We start from the raw sequence: 21627 nt of genomic DNA, 5'->3' as shown, positions 1-21627 counted from the left end.
CTCCCTCTATTTTGCCCCTCAACCCTGCTGTTGGTGTGCACATACGCTATTGCATTCAGTTTGAGACAACAGTAGAACCGCAGAAGGAGTTTCTCGTCATATATGATACAATTGATATTGACATAATATTATTCAGATGATGGGAAAATGTTTGGCTCGTCCGAATCATAAACAACCAATCAAATGTACCGAAGTCTTTACAGAGTGTTGGTGCTGCAGAAGCAGTTATTGGGCAGAGGTGATGCTGGATGGTTTGCCGTTGCCTTCGCAGCAGTGAGTCGGGGCAGGAATTTGTTGCAAGGTGCCGGCGATAACTCACCTACTCGTGACGAAAGGCACCGCAAGATCTTTCACGACCAACAACAGTCAGTGTTGGTAGGCAGGTCCGACGGTTTAACACCCCTTCTATTGGTGGCACTCACATTGATGCACGTCCACTCCTCACCCCCTTGCAATTCACCTTCAATCAGAAATATTTTCATGGGAGATTAAACCACCACACTTGGAATACAGATTAAATTATCAGAAACTCTCCAGCAGTCTCAGGTCCGAATCTCAGACCTAGTCCCCACGAGTTAGCTCATAAAGGTTATAAAATGTGAGAATATATATATATATATATATATATATATATATATATATATATATATATACACACTAGTGCGTACCAGTACGTGCGTGGCCGTACGTGCAAAAAAAACAAAAACAAAAACTTTCAAATGGCGTGCCAAAAACAACAACCACACAAGCTGTTCCTTCGCTCTAGCATGCCCGTACGTGCAAAAAAACCCAAAACTTTCAAACAACCACACAGGCCGTTCCTTCGCTCTCTTCGCACAACGACTGGATTGGGGCATTGTGTGTATCTATAAATGCGCATAAGAAATCGAGAAATTATTAGAATACACGAAGTCATCACTCTCCAGAAGTGGTGCGTGCCCGTACGGAATGTTCACATGCATTCCACGAATTATCGCTTGCATTGAAGTCACAACTGCTGTGATACTTACACACAGAGTGAATTAAAATCAAGTTTACCTCCCTGTCTTTGCTTGCCATGACATTCGCTGCCATTGACCATTGCCCCTCCTACGCCACGGTAACTAAGGCGCCCTTTCCCCATCGGTCACGCCTACACAGCAATGTGTCCTGTCATTGGTTTGGTAAATAAATGGCCATAACTTGGGAAACACTTGGGAAACAGCTGAAACAGATGAAGAAGAACGATATCAAACCTTGAAAAGGCACATACTCAGCTCCCCAGCGTCAATTGTGACGTCATATCAAACGAAGAAGAATTGTGACGTCATCGCACCGTGTCCTGTCATTAGTTTGGTAAATAAATGGCCATAACTTGAGAACCACTTGTCCGATTAATATCAAACCGTGAAAAGGCACATACTCAGGTCCCAGCAATATACCTGGCAAGTTTCAATTAGACCGGACCAGTGGTTGTCAAGAAACAGTGGTCACAGACACACACACATTGCTGGAATTATATATATATATATATGATAGGTGTATTTAAAGACCTTGTTTACCTTCACAAATCAATTTCGGCTTTTCAATTGAAATTGACAAGATGCAAAGTGTGACCATTATTCTCAAAATAAGGAATGCGCACAAAAACAGATTTATAACTTAATTTCGGTAAAATCTCAGGGAGCTGGTTTGTCTCGCATTATGACGTCATCCCTCTAGAGTCTAGTCCATTTAAACGGTCATTTTTTTTTTTTAAAGGTGAACATACGATATTCAACGAATATGGCTTTTCATTTTAAAAATTCCTGAAACTAAAAATCGGATAATCGAGCACAACGTGTCGGACAGCATCGCGAACCTACCCAGAGATCGCCGGTGGAAGCTTCAACCTGGAATGGATATTACATCTTTAACGCGCCACCAGATCCTCCCCTCTCACAAACCGAAGGTACCGCCCCGAGCACGCGGCACGCACGTGACGTCATTACGTTAGCCACGTCGTTTGCGCGAGCTCTTTCAATTAATTTCAACGAGGTAATTTTAAAACGGCGGGCCCGTTCTGAAATGCTGTACCGGTAACCGATCCATGCACCATGAACTTGACGAAATCTAGCGAGGACGGTCGATTTAAAACCAAATCGAAGCGAAAATCCCGTTGGCGCGGCATGAATAGAACCTTAATTGGGACGTTCAATAAGTAATTGAAAAAGGGGGGGAAAAATTATTTAACCGGTATCGGTGACGGCACCTTTATTTTGCCGGTATAATGATCCCTCCCCCAACGCTGTCGCTTTTAGAAAATGTTTAGAGTTCAAATCGGATCCGAAGACATCACGGAACCGTTTTAGATGTGAAAATATATTTTGACGGAACTATTTAAAATTTTAAAGCGTCCCATTCAACGGACAACGAACCATTAAAAATGTGAATCGATTCGTGTTCGAGATCAGTGAGCGTGCGGACACGACGCGGCGATCACTCTTCATTTCCTGTCGGCGTAACTACGTCACCACGCAAAGTCCAAGTACGGCGGAACTACGCCATCATGCAAAGTCCAAGTACGGCGGAACTACGTCACCACGCAAAGTCCAAGTTCGGCGTCAAGCGAACATTTAAATTTTTTTAGATTTATTCGTACATTGAAACAGCTGCAGATCATGCTCCATGGTATACAAAAAAAAAAAACGTTCGTCATGAAAATCATATCACTAAGATCACGTGATCTCACTCGCGTGCTTGAGCTTGGTAAGTACAGTACGTACGTGTTTTGTCTTGCTCTAGCTCTTGCTCTTGCTCTTGCTCTTGCTCTTGCTCTTGCTCTTGCTCTTGCTCTTGCTCTTGCTCTTGCCCCACCACCACCACCAACGATTAAAGGGCCAGAGTTTCCCTGCCGACATCTCTACGGTGTATACCTGTCCTTGCCCCATTGCCCATGGTGACCAAGTAATGCATACAACAGAGTCAGATACAGTGTGCTTAGCGGACAAAAGGCCAGGATTGAACAGTAGGACGTGCTGGGAAACTCGAAACCTGACTCGGTTGTCCCTCCCTTGTCCAACTGTCCCCCAAGACGGTGTGTTTGGGGGGGGGGGCACGGTGCCCGTTTCTGCCATCCTTATCAAGCCCAATCTACCCATGTCATGTGTAAGCTGCCATGGGAAACCTGAAGCCTCTGATCCCGACCGATGTGCTTGCATTTCGTCAACACGCACAGCGATTCTGCCTTGAAAAGCTCGACCGTTTTCCAGGTGTTATAGTAGTTGTTACACGAACACCGATGGTATCCGAAAAACCAAGTAAAAACATCGATTTAAATTATACTTTTGTCATGTTGTTAAAACAGCACCTCGGGTGTTTATTTCTATCTTTTTTTTGTTTGTTTTTGTCAGCCCATCTAATTTTGACAATAAATAATAAAATACTACTACTACTACTACTACTACTACTACTACTACTACTACTACTACTACTACTACTACTACTACTACTACTACTACTACTACTACTACTACTACTACTACTACTACTACTACTACTACTACTACTGTTGTAACTACCACTGTACTGTAGTCGAATTGTGACAAATTTTGAAAAGGGTTCAGTGGTATTTAATTTCTGATTTAAAAAAAAATAATGATAAAAAGTTCACCGTGTCGTTTATAAGTTTACGTTTCATGGGCCGACCTTTAGCAACAAATTCTGAAGTTGAAACACGAAAGTAGACGCATTTGGCGATTCAAAAATGCACACGTTGCCACCATTAACCACAATAATTAAATGCTATTGTGCCGAGGTGTCATTTAAGGATGGCTTCATAAAACGAACACTAATAAATAAAATTTTTTTAAATGACTGTGTAACTTAAGTGCCCTGGAGATTTGCTGGAAGTATTGTTACGAATCTGGAAGCCATTGCACACAGACAGACAGCGGTCCCCGTAGCTCAGTTATTTAGATAAGTATGTTTTTATGGTCAGGGTCCTGTTCCTTGTGTCTAAAGGGAATTTTGTGTGTGGGCTACGAGTTATTTTTTTCAGTTAGGTTTTTACAACAACAACTACAACAACAACTACTACTACATCCACCGTCTCGCACTCGACCGGTCTCCATTGCCCACGTGTTTTTGGCTGAAGGCGTGGGTGGAGCCTTCATCGCCTCAGATCGAGGCTCCATCCCAAGGAAGGGCATGGACCATTTCCTCCAGCCAATGAGTGAAGGGCGAGCATGACACGCACACCCCAGCCAATCGGGAGGTGACCACGAGTCGTCCGACAACCCCTCGTCCAATCAGGAGGCGAGTGGGAGGAGAAGAGACCCCTCCCACCTCAGAGGGGTAGAGTGGTTGTCTGGACCAGTGTTGGGCAGACAAGTTTGCGTTCTGCAGGATCGTGGCGATTGCGGTCTGCTGTCTTGGTGGCGTGTGCGGCTTGGTCTGGGTCGTGGGTTCGAGTCCCACCATGGTGGTTTGCGTTGGAGCGCTCAAGCTGGGATCCCCGTTCTCGTCACGGACTCTGAGCTCCACAAGTGCGGGTCCGGTGAAACCGCATGAGGCAGGGAGGTACCCGAATAGGCCCCTGCCCTCAGCTCACCTTCCCTCCGAGCTGAAAGGCCGAATAGACCCACGGGGTCCAGTTTGTGTGTGTGTGTGTGTGTGTGTGTGTGTGTGTGTGTGTGTGTGTGTGTGTGTGTGTCCGTCCGTCCGTCCGTCCGTCCGTCCGTCCGTCCGTCCGTCCGTCCGTGTGTCCGTGTCCGTGGGCCCCATCTTTAAGTAGGATTGTTTAGTGCCTTGTACATTGCTTGCCTTTTATTCGTGATAACTCTGCTCTGTGTTCCCTCCCCTATTATTCTTTGTAAAATAAATCCCTGTTAAATGTACCAGCTCGTTCTCTGTGCTTTCCTTCATTGGCCTCGCAAGGTGCATATTGTGAATTAGTTAGGCCATTCAGGCTGTAGGTTGTTCATTTGGTCCGGCGCGGCTTTGGTAACTCCCGCTCAGTTACGCCAGATCCGAGTCAGTGATAGCGACTCGATTCGGACAAAGTCAGCCGAGGGTGTGGTTTCCCGGTAGTTGGACAGCATGATTACTTAGGTAAATTGGAATTAGACAAGTGGACCCTACCTCACGCCATCGAAATATTGGCGACCACGGTCCTCTAAGTGACCCGTGAACTTTCGGAGTTCTCCGAGAGTCGTGACCTAAATTCCGGGTGTTCGGTGGGAGACGGCTCCACTGCTCCACCTAGTGGTCGTTTACCGCCAACAAACCCTGGCCCACAACAATATCACCTGCAGCATTGTAAGTGCATCCAATATATTTTAGAATTGGCTTGTTTTTGTCGCCTTCCTAACCCGTCCACAACTTTTTCAGATATCATGCTACATATAATTTGTGACCCGATCTCTCAATGGTAAAGAATCACTTTTTTAAATTAAAAAGAATGATCGTGTCTAGATTTGGATCTTCACCAACATCGAATCAATTCGTTCTTACAACACACCCAACCGGTCCACGAAGTTTCATCCGAATCCGTCCATAACTTTTTGGGATATCCTGCTCACAAACAGACGGACAAAGGGACAGTGGTGAAAATATAACCCCGTTCCACCTTCGATGGCGGAGGTAACAAAGTACTGTATATTAAGAAAAAGTTCCTTCATAAATCATGATTTCAACAGCAATTCGATCTGGGCAGAGTCTTCTCCAACACCCTAACTATTCCCACCCTGTGTGGTCTGCTGGCGGAATTATTCAGCCCAAGTCTTTCATGAACAGGCTGGCCAGGCTTGACGTTTGATTAGTTAGAATTTGTAATTTGTTCAGGTTGCCAGCAATAACTTGTCTACTCTTTGTGAATACCATGGTAATGTAGTTAACATCCACCAACGACCAGCGCTGGTAGATAGGTCCTCCAGTTTAATTCTCCATCCGATGGATGTCGCACACATTGATGCCTCGCCCTTCATGCAAAATACTAGGATGACAGTTTGTAGCTGGGTGAATATTCAAACCCAGGGCAAGATAGCACAGAGGTGAGTGTGTGTACCTCTAAGCTATCTTGCCAGGCCGTTATACCAAGGACCTCTATGTACAACAAATCTGAAGCAACAATGAATTTTTGTTGTACATCAAAGTATTAGTTGATATATCGATCTGAAGCTACAAGAGCAATTGTTTAACTGTATTATCCATTTGAAGGTTTTGCACAATTATGGTATGTATTTACCTCCCACCAACGCTACCCCCATCCCACCCCAAAATGAAGAAAAAAAAAAACCATCCGGTATTTGTTTTTGCGTTAATTAATGTAAATCAGCAGAAGTTCTTTATACATGAAAAAAACAATTTGAGCAATGAATGATTCCCTGATAGATACACGTATTAGTCTTGTCCTTCAATTGTTCATGTTGTCATTATTACTGTCTTCAGTGACCTTTATGTCAACAAACACATCCTCTGGTCGCTCTAACAATGAGATAAGGTGTAACTCATTGTCATTTCGAAAAATCACCTATTCTTTGTTGTCAATGGCAATGCATGTCTCCATACCACACCCTCCAACTGAGGTGCGAATAAGATTATATAATCTTGCAACTACATCTCGATGCAGGTACTGTATATCTTGCAGGTATGCAGGTACCGTATGCAACTACATCAATCTTGCAACAACTACCCTTTCTTATACTTGCAGGTGTGAAGTGTAAAAGGCTGTTCTGCAGCTGGAAGACCCTCAATTGACAACTGGTACACATCAGGTACACATTATTAGTCCCAACCAGTCAGTTGGTGCCGCTGCCAAACGGTGACGGCATAGTCGGTAAGTCTTCTTCTGCCCTCTTCAAAATGGCTTTCTTATGACTTGCTACCCCGTGCATGAAGCTAAAACCATGGTGAAGCAATTGGTTCACTTTGTCTATCTGATTTCATGCCTCACTATGATTGGGGAATAATTTAATTCCAATTGAATATTACACTGGGCTGCATTTGGAAAAAAATTTTCAGAAGTCTAGGTTTTCTCAACGGTTCTTATATGTTTTTTTTTTTTGCATGCTGAATTCAGAAATGTGTCTAATTTCACTCAATCGGGTCAAGTTTTTATGGTGTCTCAATTTTAAGGAAAAAAACAAAGAATCAAAATTTTTGTTTTTTTAATTAGCATTTTTAAAATTCAAAATAAGACTTACATTGACAGAAAATGTACAAACTATACATATAATGACACACAAGTACTCTTAATGTGGAAGAAAGTGCCTTCTCAATTATTTTCATTTCAATTTCAGAAAAATATAGATAAATCGTTGTTTCTGGCAACACCCAACTTCAGTCGCTCCAGCAGTCGCTGTTTTCCTTCGTCTTTTTAATGTTGAATTTCACATTAACGGTACTTGTGCGTCATTATATCTATGGTTTGTACATTTTCTGTCAATGAAAGTCTGATTTTAGTGGTATCAACGGTGGTAAACTTCTGAAAAAAGTTTTTTTTTTCTTCCACAGCCTTTAAAACATTAATTTTATTTCAATTGAATGATATACTTTGAACACTGTGGAATGCAAATTGCCTTCTTGGTACTTCCAAAAACCTCCAGTTTTGTAATACTTGGTCAAAATATTACGCCATTTTACACCATCTCGACCAATCAAATTAGCCGTTCGTGCTCCCTTGCGGAGGAATATCGAGATCGAGACAAAATCTCAGCTCGAAGGAAATATAGATAGTGCTTGGGAATGCGAATATATCTCAAGAATGCGCAGGGTGACGTGTTTTATAAACTCGAGTAAATTCTGAAAGTGGAGGCCAGCTGTACCTTGCCACGGGGGCTTCATTTTCTTTTTTTTGACTCTTCAAAATTTGCAAGTATCTTTATATGTTCAAAAATGGCTGACAAGATGAGTACTTTGTTTCGTATTCCATTATGTTCTGAATTTTTCAGAACTTCGTTGCATCGATCAAATACTTCTCTGAGTCCATTGAGCAGAAAGCAGGACATCTTCAGTGTTTGTACAGCAAGTGACCTTCCTATTCCGTACGAACTGGAGGTTGAGTCACATCATGTAAAGACATGCATCCAAAATATTGTTTCGGTGATATAATTACCCAGGCTTTTTACGACAGTTTTCGTGTAATCCTGTTCGAAATGTGAGTGCCAGAACCTGTTGTAAATGTGAGTGATCCTTCAATTGCTAATGCAAATGCCATGCGTACAGTGCCAGAACATCAGTGTCAGGGCTGTTGATAATTGAATTGGAAAATCCCTCTCTTATGGCATCACATGCATGGAAGAGTATCGATACATGTTTGCTACCTCCTGCGATCATGCCAGGTCAGGTCAGGTAGGTCAGGTATGGGAGCATGTGCCAGAACAGCGCGTCGCTGCGTCCACTTTCCACCGCTACTCCAGGGGCCTCCGTCTGGCCATCCCCCAGGCAGATGCCAGGCCCATCCCCATCTCCTTGAGATGATGGTCAACCTGTTGCAACCATGAGGCACGTGGTCGGCCCACTGGCCTCCTCCACTCATGAGACTCCCTCGCTGAGAGAATCTGGTGAGCAGGATCAGCGTCAGGAAAACGAGCCACATGTCCATACAGCCGCAACTGAGGCTCACGGACCATGCAGGTAACAAATCTCATCCGAGTCTCTCTCAGCAACCGCTCGTTGGACACAAAATCCGACCAGCGATAGCCAAGGATTCTCTGAAGAGACCTGGTACCAAAGGAATTAAGTCTCCGTTTCAGATCCTTGGTCAGAGTCCAAGTCTCGCACCCATAGAGCAAGACTGGAAGTACCAAGGACCTGAAGACTCGGACTTTCATCCTCCCGCACAGGTACCGGCAGCGCCACACCCCATGATCCAGTGAATCCATGACTCCCCAGGCCCGACCCAGACGTCTATTGACCTCTGACTCGCAGCCAGCAGAGACATGAATATCACTGCCAAGGTAAGTGAATCTCTCCACGACCTCAACATCCTCACCACAAACAGACACAGACAGGACAGCAGCATCCAAGATGTCACCGAAAGCCTGGATCTTAGTTTTGACCCAAGAAACCCGTAATCCCAACGGCTCTGACTCCTCATTCAGCAACTCGAGGGCCCCCAAGAGGATATCTAAAGTCTCCGCAAAGATGACTGCATCATCTGCAAAGTCAAGGTCCGAGATCTTGACATTCCCAAACGATGCACCGCAACTTGATCTCTCCGACATCCTCCCTAAAATCCAGTCCATACAAGTGCTGAAAAGTGTGGGGGCAAGTACACATCCCTGACGAACTCCAGTAACAACTGGAAATAAGTCAGAGATGGTACCACCACACTTCACAGCACTCCCAGTACCAGAGTAGAGTTCAGACATCAGATCGATCAGTTTTGGTGGCACCCCACGAAGACCAAGAATCCTCCAGAGGACATCCCGTTTAACTGAATCGAACGCTTTACAGAGATCAACATAGGCTGCAAGCAGCCCCTGCCGAAACTCTCGTCTGCGTTCGGTGAGGACACGAAGAGCAAGGATACGGTCAATCGTTGACCTCTTTGGTGTAAAGCCTGACTGCTCTGGACGCTGGTGCTCAAGCAGATGGTGGCGAACCCTATCAAGAATTATCCGAGCAAAGACCTTACCCGGCACTGAGAGCAGCGTCACCCCTCGGTAGTTGTTGCAGTCTTGGCGATCACCCTTCCCTTTCCAGAGAGGGACAACAAGGCCCCTCTTCCAGTCAGTTGGGATGATGCCTGTGTTCCAGGCAGAGCACAAAACTGCATGCAACGACACGAGTGCAGCATTTCCACCAGCCTTGAGAAGTTCGGCATGGATGCCACAGATCCCTGGAGCTTTGCCCAGTTGAGGGTCAGCAACAGGGATTGTAACACCCTTGACGTCCAACTCGACAGCTGGGGGATCAGCCTGGTACAACCGCTCAAAGTAACCGGCCCAGCGGGCCTTCACTTCAGACTCCTCTGTCAAGAGCCTACCACTCTCTGCTCAAACTGCAGTGCTCCGAGGGATGGGCTTGGATGAACGTAATGCGCGAATTTCCCTGTAAGCGGGACGAGAATCACCTGTCCACAGGTGATGCTCTACCCCCTCACAGATTCCTCGCACATAGACCTCCTTGTCCACCCTCAGTGCACGTACAGTTTTACGCCTCAGGTCAGGTTCGATCACCTTGATCAACTGCCAAACAGATTCAAGCTGACCTTCAGACACAAGGTACGACAGTTTCAACTCGCACCATCCTTGGCCAACTCAATGAAAGGGGGTTCTATGGTCGGAGACCCAGGAAGACCCCACTGCTGAGAGAGACAGAGAGAGAGAGACAGAGAGAGAGAGACAGAGAGAGAGAGACAGAGAGAGAGAGACAGAGAGAGAGACAGAGAGAGAGAGAGAGAGAGAGAGAGAGAGAGACAGAGAGAGAGAGACAGAGAGAGAGAGACAGAGAGAGAGACAGAGAGAGAGAGACAGACAGAGAGAGAGACAGACAGAGAGAGAGAGAGACAGACAGAGAGAGAGACAGACAGAGAGAGAGACAGACAGAGAGAGAGACAGACAGAGAGAGAGACAGACAGAGAGAGAGACAGACAGAGAGAGAGAGACAGACAGAGAGAGAGAGACAGACAGAGAGAGAGACAGACAGAGAGAGACACAGAGAGAGACAGACATAAGAAAGCCCGACTGGAGTTTGCCAAAACGAGCCAAACAAACCTGAACGAGCCAAAATCCTTCTGGGAGAATGTCATATGGACAGATGAGACCAAATTAGAGCTTTTTGGTGAAGCACTTCAACTCTATGTTTCCAGAAAACAAAATGAAGCCTTCAAAGAAAAGAACAACTTCCCAACAGTCAAACATGGAGGAGGTTCTGTGATGTTTTGGGGTTGCTGTGCTGCCTCTGGCACTGGGTGCCTTGAATGTGTGCATGGCATCATGAAATAAGGAGATTACCGAGGCATTTTGGAGCACAATATTCAACCCAGTGTGAGAAACCTGGGTCTCCGTCGAAGGTCATGGGTCTTGCAGCAGGACAATGACCCCAAAGACACTTCAAAAAGCACGCAGGGATGGTTCAAGACAAAACGCTCGACTGTTCTGAAGTGGCCAGCAATGAGTCCAGATCTAAATCCCATTGAACACCTGTGGGGAGATCTGAAAACATCAATTGGGAGAAGGCACCCTTCAAAAAATCCGTCCATACGTACGGCCAAGCCCATTTTCTGTTTTCTCTGCAACTGCTTATCCAATCAACACAATTTTTTTTTTACCATAGGTGTGACGAGTAATGTGGAATGTTTTAATGAGAATTATGATGTCATAGGTCATGTATTGTGCAGCCATGTTGGTAAAACCGAAAAGATTTGGATCTATCTCTGAAACCGATCCATGAAAAAAATTAAAACTTGGCACATGTGAAGTACTCCACATGGGGAACAAATGTGATTTTCCTTGATGATGTCACAGGTGGCTTTGGTATGACGTATATGACTTTTGTATGACTTTTGGTATAATTGCATGCGTCAAACATTTTATCCGATCAGTATGGAAAAGGTCTAAATTGCATGGGGGAATAAATTGATGACGTCATCACTCACATGGTTTGGCAACTATATTGTTTTTAACATGAAAACAATCAAAAATCTTCTTTTCCAAAACGGCAGAACAGATTTAGGCGAAACTTTACAGGTATGATCGTCTATCCATGAGGAACAAAATCCACCTATGATGTCATAGGTCCCATGGTTTGGCAGCTGTGATTTTTTTTTTGAAGAATATACGTTTAAAAATCTTCCTCTCCAAAATGGCTTGACAGATCGAGGAGAAACTTCACTCACATGTTCCCCAAGCCTTGGGGATACCAGAGTGCTCATGTATAATTAATAGGTCACATGGTACGGCATTCATATAATTAATAGATCACATGGTATGGTAGAAATATTGGATTGAATGGATATCTTAAAAAAACTTATTTCTCTTGAACCGCTTCAATTGATGTGAAACATCAATTATTATCTCATAGTCATGGGGAATATATGTTTTAAATTTCAATCTGATCGGATGCATGGTCTGGCAGCCAGAATTATTTAATATTTCAAATCTGGGTTCAGGCATTTAAATCAAACTTGGTACAAGTATGTATCGTGATTTTATAATGTGGGTGGAGGCAGATCTCGTGACGTCGAAGAGTGAACTAGTTTTTTTTAATAACTTTTTTTTCTCTTTTGCTCTGCAGAACAGACATGCTTCTCTCCAGGAGTGGAGCATTTGTGGTTCAACAGAGAAGCTTCAGGTACTGGCTTTTATGGTGGAAAACCGTCAAAATACAGATGAGGTTGCAAACAAAAGATCCTGAAGTAGAAATTACCTTTTATTAATGAAAATTGTTGCATGTCTCCATGTCTAAGGTAAATGTTTTTAGCTCGCCTGTTCGAAGAACAGAGAGCTATAGCGATACCCCCGGCGTGAGCATCAGCGTGAGCATGAGCGTGAAAATGTTAAAGTTTTTGGTGCAAGTTATTTCCTTTCTAATGTTTTTATCTACCACACTATTTTTTACTGATTACAATATGCAAATACATTTATTGCTTTGAAATTATTTTGATCAGACTTCACTGCAATGCTTTATAAAAAAATATTATTAGACTAGTGTTTTTAAAACGATAAATGTATAAACAGGCGAGCATTGGGTGGCTTTGACACCAACTCTCTGGTTTTGTTATTGTTTATTACCTCCACCACCGAATGTGGAAGGAGATTATGTTTTTACCCATTCCTGTCTGTTTGGCCATTTGTTACTTGCAAAATCGAAGATTTTTCATTTATATTGGTCAGTTGATTTTGTTGTTGTATCTGGTTGTCTGCTTGTCAATCGCCTACAGGTCACAACTGTATACCGATCGTCATGAAACTTTCCCAAGTTGTTTAGGTAGTCACAACTGAGAGGCCTATTGATTTTTGAGATCAAAGGTCATCTTGAGGTCAAATTTCTAAAATCATCATTTTTCATCCGATTGACTTGAAATTTGAAGAGGATTTGCATATTGCATCACTGAATTGGGAAACCAACTATTTGAGGTAAAAAGATCAAAGGTCAACTCAAGGTCAAACTTCTAATATCAATTTTTATCTGAAAAATTGTCAATTTTCATCCGATTGACTTGAAAATTAAACAACAATTGCAGAGTGCATTAAGGAATGAGGAAACTAATTATATTTGAGGTCAAATGGTCAAAGGTCAACTCAAGGTCAAACTTCGAAAATCATCAAATTTCATCTGAAAAATCGTCAATTTACATACTATTTACTTGAGGGGTTGAATATGATTTGCATCATCCATCACTGAATTGGGAAAGCAACTATTTTTGAGGTTAAATGGTCAAAGGTTAACTCAAGGTAAACCTTCTAAAATCATCAAATTGCATCTAAAAAAATCGTCAATTGTCATCTGATTAACCTGAAAATTAAGCAGCAATTGAATCGGTGAATACCATAAGGGCCCAACTCCAAGAAACAAAATGGTGGAGTTGGGCCCTTATGGTACTCACCGATTCAATTGCATCTTGCATTATTCAATTTGGAGACCAACCATTTTTTGAGGTCAAAAGGTCAACTCAAGGTCAAACTTTTAAAATCATCAATTTCAATCTGAAAAATAATCAATTTCATCCGATTGACCTGAGCTTTGATTAAGATTGTCTATTTTAATCTTAATGAAATGGACAATTTCATTTATCCATGGCAACCTTCGGAGAGGGGGGTAGATATTGCAAGTTTCGTGCTCTGCACAACATCTTTTTCTTGTTCATCTGTTTGTGTGCAGGATATCTCAAGTAGTGGATGGATTCAGATGAAATTTTGTGGACAGGTTGGGTGTGTTACATGGACAAACTGATTAGATTTTGGTGAAGATCTGGATCCGGATCCAGCGACTGGAATTTATTAAGTGATTCTTCACCACTGAGAGATAGCGTCAAAAATGATAAATAGCACGGTATCTCAAAAAGTTGTGGACAGATTCGGACGAAACTTGGTGGACATGTTTGGGTGTGTTACAAGGAAGAAATGATTCAATTTTGGTGAAGATCTGAATCCGGATCCGGATCTGATAAATTTTTAAGTCATTCTTCACCATTGAGAGATACAGCTAAACCGATATCTTGCATGATATTTGATAATATCATGATTATCAGCCTCAGCCTCAAGTACAAAAATCTCATGATATTATATTTGATAATATCTCATGATATTATATTTGATAATATAATATCATGAGATATTTGATTGATAAGAGGTGGTGGTGAACAGCTGTTTTTAAAGCCTGGAGGGAAGAATGGGAAAGAATAGAGTGAGGGAGTTTATTCCAAAGGCGGGGAAAAAAAGGAATGAAAAAGTGAAGGTGAGCAGTGATTCGTGATTTTGGTAGTGTTACGAGAAGGGGGTTGTTGGCGGACCTTGAGCGCCCTGAGGAAATGTGGTGGGGACAAATTGCAGAGAGAGCAGTGAGGGCAAGGCTGGAGAGGAGTCGGAAGAAGACAGTAAGACCACCGACCAACCTGCGGTGATTGAGTGAGAGGCCCAAAGACTCAGCTTCATTGCGGGAGATGCGGATGATCCGAAATGCCCTGGTTTCGACAGGGTGAAGCCAAGAAAGGTTGGAGGCAGGAGCACCAGCCCAGAGGGGAGAGCAGTACTCCATCAGGCTACTGACAAAAGCTTTGTAAGTGGTCAGGAGCTCAGGTGGGCTGAGGAAGGACCTTGCACGACGGAGGATTCCCAGTCGGTGACTGGCTTTGGAGGTGAGGTTTGAAATGTGGTTTTCCCAGGAAAGGTCTTGGCAGATAGTGAGACCCACAAGCTTAAAATAAAGGACTTCTTCCAGAGGATTGTTGAGAAAGTGGATGGGTGGGTTTTCTAAACGGTCCTTTCGAAGAGACATAGTGAGTGTGAGATTTGTCCGGATTGAAAGACATGTTCCATGTGTTGGACCAGTTTGTGATTTTATCCAGATCTGCAGTGAGCGAAGAAGCTGCTGCTTGCCGGTCTGAGGGATGACAGATGGTACGGCAGAGGGTGGAGTCTTCAGCAAAGAGATATAGGGGATTTTCCAGAGAGTTGGAGAGATCATTGATGAAAACCAGAAAAAGAACAAGGCCCAGAATGCTACCTTGAGGAACTCCAGCCTGCACAGGAAGAGGGGATGAAAGAACTCCATTTTGGGCTACACGTTGACTGCGACAGGAGAGGAAGTCTGCGAGCCATGAGTGGAGATGGCCTTGGATACCATGGGAAGAGAGTTTGGTGAGTCGGGCAGGGTGCCAGACCATGTCAAAAGCACGTGATATGTCCAGGGATCCGGCTTGGATTTCCTGCCTGGCATTGAGGACCTCCATCCATTGTTGGGAGAGCAGAAGCAGAATATCCAGGGTAGAGTGACCTGGTCTGAAACCAAATTGATGATCGGAAATCAAGCCTTCGGAGAAGAGGAAGGATTTCATGTCTGAAGCGATGATGGATTCCATGTCTGAAGCGATGATGGATTCCATAGCCTTGCTGATGATTGGGAGAAGGCTGATTGGTCTGTAGTTACAGGGATCTGTTTTTGCACCTTTTTTATGCAGGGCAGTGATGTTTGCAGATTTTCAAGCCGATGGCAGATGACCTTGAGCAAATGAGAGGGTGAATAGAACAAAGAGAGGGTGAGCAAGAACAGAAGAGCAGGCTTTGAGGACACGTGGGCTGATGCCATCTGGACCGGTTGAAGAATCTTTGTCGAGGTTTGAAAGCAAGCTCTCCACATTGTCAGGAGAAAAGGACACAGAGTCCAGGGACAGATGGGTGCGACTGGGTAAGGTAGGTAGAGAAAGTGATGGGTTTTTGACACAAGATTTAGCTGCAAACACTGAGTTTAGGCATTCAGCTTTTTCACATGCAGTAGCAGCAGTGTGGCCATTAGAGGTAATGGAGGGGATGGAGGGGGAACATACACCAGAAACAGATTTGATTAGACGCCACCAGGATTTTTAGGAGGGAAAGAGGTTTGAGAGTTCACACTTGAGATTAGAGAGATGTTGTTTTCTGGCTCTCCTGAGGGTAGATACACACTTGTTCCAATATTTATGGAAGGAACTGAGATTGCCCTCAGTTGGGTTTGTTTTCCATGAGGCAAAGGCAAGTTGTTTCAGGATAACTGCCTCGCCACAAGCTTCAGTAAACCAAGGGCGGGAGGAAGGGTAGGACAACTGAACACGAGAGGGGATAAATCTGTGCACGAGGGAGAGCAAGTTTCTTTGACAGAATTCCCAGGATGCGTTGATGTTGGAGAAAGTAGCGAGAGGAGACCAGTCTATAAGTTTGATGGCTGCTTGGAGACCCTGCCAGCCGGCTTGAGTGAAATGCCAGACTCGACGGCGGTGAGGTGGTTATGATAATAGCCAGAGAGATGTCCACTTTGACAAGGACGTGGTCAGAAGAACCGATTGGAGCGGAGGAAGAGCAGCAGATATTGGCATGGAAATTTGTCAAAATCAGATCCAGAAGAGATGGAGTACCATTGGTTGAGATCCGGGTCGGGAAATTGACCGATTGAGTCAGTCCCAATGAGTCGCAGAAAGCTTTTGCTGAGGTGCCATGACAGGTGAGAGAGGTACCCACATTTAGCCAACTGGCATGATGACAATTGAAGTCGCCACATATGAGGAAGAGAGATTGGATGAGAAGATAGAAGATGGTCCATGTTTTCGGATAGTGAGGTGTAGATGGAGTCATCACTGTTTGGTGGATGGTACAGTACACATATAAACATGAGGTGGGATTGGAGGGGAAGCCGTAGCCAGAGGTATTCCTGGGGGTGTGGGGGAGTGAGGGAAGTGCATGGAGAGTGAGGAATAGAGTCTTTGATGAAGAGAGCAACTCCTCCACCAGGATGAGGCTCAGGTCTGTCATACCAGAGGAGGGAGTAACCAGGGAGAGATACTTGGGAGTCAGACATATCTTGGGTTTAGGAAAGTTTCTGTTCGGCAGATTATGTCTGGTTTGTCAGTGGCAACCTGTATGGAAAGATCTGAAAGCTTTGAGCGAAGGCCCCGGATATTTGAGGTCCACACTTTTAATGAAGAGTTGGGGAGGAGGTTTTGGGTGCAGGGGTTGTGGGGGGAGGGTAGGACAAGGGACAAGGAGGGGAGGTAAGAAGGGTTGTTGAAAGAGTGTGGGGGATTGTAGAATAGCTTGGGGAGTTGGCCGGATGAGGAGGAGAAAAGGCTCTGTGGTGCTGGGGGAGAGGGGGGACAAGAGAGGGGGACAAGAGAGGGGAAGAAGGCAGTTGAGGATTTGAGGAGGTGGAGTGAAGAGATGGAGGTGAGAGGGCAATGGAAGGAGGCAGCTTTGTGGATGAGAGGGGGGGGGGGCAACTTTGAGAACGATGAGTGAGGGGGATGAAAGGTGGGACAAAGGTGAGGGGGGAATTTTTGAGAGAGGTGGGAGGGAGGCTTGGAGGTAGAAGAGTGGGATGGTTGCTTTGAGAGTGAGAGGGGTGAGTTGGCACTGAAGTTGGAAAAAAAGAATGGTTGATGGAAAGCGAACATTCATGGCAAACTGGGTTTTTTTTTAAGTTTTAGGTCAGAGATGCGATTTAACACAATTATTGATGTATGCAAAAAAGGCGAATTCAGAGAATGGAGAGAAGAAACGCTGTAACAGTTGGATTTTTTAGGCAAGGAACGAAGGAGAGGTCGAAATGAAAGCAGTCTATTAAAATAGCAGAAGAGTCGTGCATTATGAAACAGTAAAGAGTACCACATGTGTGAGAGAGGAAGATGAAGCATTATAAGATATCGTTTTTGTTATTATTATGAATGTTTGAGAGAGTTTTCAACAGATTAGGTCATGGAAGTGTTGTATAAAAAAATTGAGAAAGAAGAGGAGGAGGAGGAGGAAGAATAAGAGGAAGAAAAAGAGGCGATGAAGAAGAAGAAGCAGAATCAGGAGAAAGGTGACGGGTTTTTTTGTTCTTAAGATCTTTTTTTGTTTTGTCTTATCTTAAGATAAGAAATAGAGAGATTAGTTGGGAGAATGGGGGACGTTAGGAAAGTGGGGAAGATAGAAATTGAAGGTAATGGGGAGAAAAACAAATAAAATGATCATACACCTAGGGGAACCGGTAGGCCTCAGCCTCAAGTACAAAAATCATGACATGACAAAGTCAGTGTTCATCTTTTCAACTCTGCTTATTCAACTCAGTTTTGTGGCTCCAGCAGGTATCCAGCACTTGAAGAAAGTGGTCCAAGTGAAGAAATCATCTCGTGTACGGTGAAAAGTTTTATCTTCAGCCTACTCATTGGGTAGATTCATCTTAACACACACATTTTATGAGGAATGCAATTTATTGATACAAATTTGATGCAAATGAAAATAAATCTCTTCAAGGTTACATTGAAACTGAGTCTTACTTAAGTGAGCTGAATAAAACGAACAAAAACTTGTGTTGTAACATGGCCAGACATAGACGCACCCCAACCCTGTACCTTTCATGGCCTTCACCGGTTTGCCAAGAAAGTCAGATCACGTGACACCCTTAATCTATATAAGCTCTGTTGCACACAACACTTGCAATGGCGTACAAAAACAGGACGACTTAAACAAAACACGAAGTCCTTGATACAGGTGAAAATAATGTTATAATCTTTCTTATGTGAGCACACGGTCCACACAAAGGCCTTACCATGTAATCACTACCCTGTACCCCACAGAACCTAACAATATAAATATATCTTGCTGGTTTCCCCTTTGTATGCCACAGTGTGTCTACTTCAATGATGGCTGTACAGAAAATGACAAGAGTGCGTGTTGTGGATAACAGTGCTTTGGGTAACACGCCGTACCACCGGCCACCACGATGCATCCAAGTCTACAACAAGACGGGTGTCGGTAGAATTGGAGACAAAGTTCTTCTTGCCATCGGGTACTTTCCATTTTTCTATCATTTTCCTTGTGTCCTGGTTCACGAGACTCGATCTTTATTTTGTTTTTCCAATGGATATGCTGAAAGGCTAATGGAAATTCTATCATTATCAGTTGTTGCACTGTGCAGGTGCGAGTTTATACAATTGGCTGACCTGTTCTTGAGAAACACAAAATATAGAAAGTACGAGTTTGAGTTAAGGCATTTTTACGTTTCATATATTTTTCCAAATGTTCTCACATTAGTCTTGATAAAATCTTTACCAGGAATGGAAATGGAGAAAAGTAACAAGTCTAGTGCAATGAAGGTGATGAGGGAAACAAAACAGCAAGACATTTGACCATGTGACCATACAGTTAGACTCGGTTGTTTAATCAAGTTTTGTTTGATTGTATTGATCAAGATTAGCATTTTTCACTGACATATATATATATATATATATATACATATATATATATATATATATATATATATATATATATATATATATATATATATATATATATATATATATATATATATATATATATATATATATATTTTGCATTTTGCTTGAATTCTTATTTTTATTTATGTACTCACAAATACCACCCGTCTCTTCGCTGACGGGAATACAAAGAGAGAGGGAGACAGAAAGTGAGGAGGGAGAAAGAGAGGGGAAAGTGAGGATGGGGTGCAAGGAGGGGTATAGGAGGGAGGGGGAGAGAGGGAGGAGGGATTGGGAAGGCACCATCGGGGGAAGGGAAGGCAGCATGAGGGGAGGGGAAAGCAGTGTGAAGGGAGGGAAAAGGAAAGGCAGCATGGGGGGAGGGGAATGGAAGGCAGCATGAGGGGATGGGAAGGGAAGGCAGCATGAGGAGAGGGGAATGAAAGACAGCGTGATAGGAGGGGAATGGAAAGGCAGCGTGAGGGGAGGGGAAGGCAGTGTGAAGGGAGAGGAAGGGAAAGCAGCATGAGGGGAGGGGAAGGAAACGCAGCGTACCTGGGCAAAAGTGCTTTCGATCGTCGATTGCAAAAGCGAACTTGTTGCTGTTACAGACTTTGGTTTCACTGAATATGCCTTCTCAACCGTCACTAACAGATACTCCCACTGGTGTTTCGTTTTCAAATGTTTTAGCATATTGGACGTATTACAGTGATGAGAAAGGTCTATTGAATGAAGTGAGCATGCAACTTTCAGACTATCTTATTTAACCTTCCCGAAATCGTTTGAAACTGCAATTCTGGACCTTTTGAACAACATGTCAAAACTTTATGAGTCAATGTATTGCTGACCTGTCCATCAGCAAAGCAATCAGCATGCTTTACTGGCTAACTCTAAATGCCTTGCTATTCATTTTAAAGGAACATGCCCTTGGGACATGTTTAGTTTACAAGTGACTTGCTTTTGCTGCTGCATTGCAAACGGGATGCCACGGGGCGTGTTCCTTTTCAGTTAATACATAACCAGGCCACTTGTAATGAGAACATGCCAAACAGGGACGAAAAAAAATTCCCCCCAAAAAATCACTTATTTCTCAGAAGTAGGAATTACTTGGAATCGACGTCGATTCCTCTTCACTACTCAATTCCTTCTTAATTCCATGGTTGGAATCAAGTACTTTGGAATTGATCCACCAACCACGATTAAGCGCTCAAGCAAGCACTCCAACGAAATGGTTGGTAAGGAACGGCTGGCTTGGCAAGCGATTCACGATTGATGATAACAAACACCACCCGAAGATGCCCGGAATGTCAAAGAATGTCCAAATTGGACAATGTCAAAGGAAGCGTGGGATTATAGTAACCCGGTGAGATGATTTGACATGCAGTAGAAAGACAAATCAAGGAGTGATCACCTCGGAGTGATGACTTAATCGACAGTATAAAATGATTTTGTAAGTCTGAACTTGGAAACATTAACCAAGAGAGGGATAGTGCAAGAACATGTTCATCTTGGAGGAGTCGGTGGGGGGGGGGGGGGGTTGAAAGAACTGTGGAATAAAGTCCAAAAGAGAAGTGATGAAATATAGAGGCCATCTTCTTATTTCATAAGGTTGAAATGAGTGAATTAGCAGGTAAACCAGGCAGTCCTCAGCCACGCCTGGGCCTGCACGGTGAGCCGTTGCAGCGAGTTCCAGCCTCCATCAAGATGGTAGATTGTGCACTCCTCCACCACATAATCAGTCACCTGTATGTTGCCACAGCCACAGATTGCAGTGACAGCGAGGTTCCCAAGAGGTGATAAACTTATCTGCGAGAAGAGCAATAGGCCCTCGTCCTCTAATGCATTACTGATCCAGTGGTAATGCTGAGAGTACTGGTCCAGGAAAGGTATGAAGCAGGGTCGCCAGCCCATAGATGAGTGCAGTACTCCATTGAACTTCAGAAAAAAGCCCTGTAGGCCATGAGATGTTCATATTTAGGAGGAAGGATTTTGATATACGGTCTGCCCAAGAGAGGATGTAGCTGATGGTGAGGCCCAAAAATAAGTGACAACTTCCAGTGGCCCATCGAGGAAGTAGGTAGGTGGGTCTACTGGAGGATACTTCGAGAGACAAACTGAGAATCTGAGGTTTGGCTGGACTGAATGATGTTTCATGTGTCAGACCAGCACCTGATCCAACTTCATTAAGAATTGGTGATTGCATACGTACAAGTCTTTCTCATGTATGGGCTGTCATTATTTTACAGTATATATGAATCTTTTAATAGTGCCTGGTT

General features: G+C 43.7%; 2 protein-coding genes across 6 annotated transcripts in view; one reads left to right on the top strand and one right to left on the bottom strand.

Moving 5' to 3' along the window:
• Positions 1-2416, bottom strand: part of LOC147032063 (osmosensitive cation channel TMEM63C-like) — a 107545-nt gene extending 105129 nt beyond the window's left edge. The window contains exons 1-2 of one of the 4 annotated variants that reach the window (XM_085869355.1): positions 1845-1950; positions 423-460 (exon numbers count right to left, since the gene is read on the bottom strand). The gene's annotated coding sequence lies outside the window, so the exon portion shown is untranslated. Of the gene's footprint in view, positions 1-319; positions 461-1844; positions 1988-2396 lie in introns of those variants that run through there. The other 3 variants (XM_085869356.1, XM_085869353.1, XM_085869354.1) reach the window with 3 other exon arrangements.
• A 198-nt stretch (positions 2417-2614) lies between these two features.
• Positions 2615-21627, top strand: part of MRPL14 (mitochondrial ribosomal protein L14) — a 21528-nt gene continuing 2515 nt past the window's right edge. Inside the window, exons 1-4 of one of the 2 annotated variants that reach the window (XM_085869362.1) lie at positions 2615-2727; positions 6671-6796; positions 12202-12258; positions 18763-18924. In XM_085869362.1, coding sequence (XP_085725488.1) covers positions 12209-12258; positions 18763-18924 — 212 coding nt within the window. In that variant the 5' untranslated portion in view covers positions 2615-2727; positions 6671-6796; positions 12202-12208. Of the gene's footprint in view, positions 2728-3052; positions 3231-6670; positions 6797-12201; positions 12259-18762; positions 18925-21627 lie in introns of those variants that run through there. The other variant, XM_085869361.1, reaches the window with a different exon arrangement.

This window comes from Eptatretus burgeri, chromosome 2, assembly GCF_056783735.1.
Source record: "Eptatretus burgeri isolate ZD-2024b chromosome 2, Ebu_testis_v1, whole genome shotgun sequence".
Classification (NCBI taxonomy): Eukaryota; Metazoa; Chordata; class Myxini; order Myxiniformes; family Myxinidae; genus Eptatretus; species Eptatretus burgeri.
This window is presented reverse-complemented; position numbering and strand designations above follow the sequence as displayed.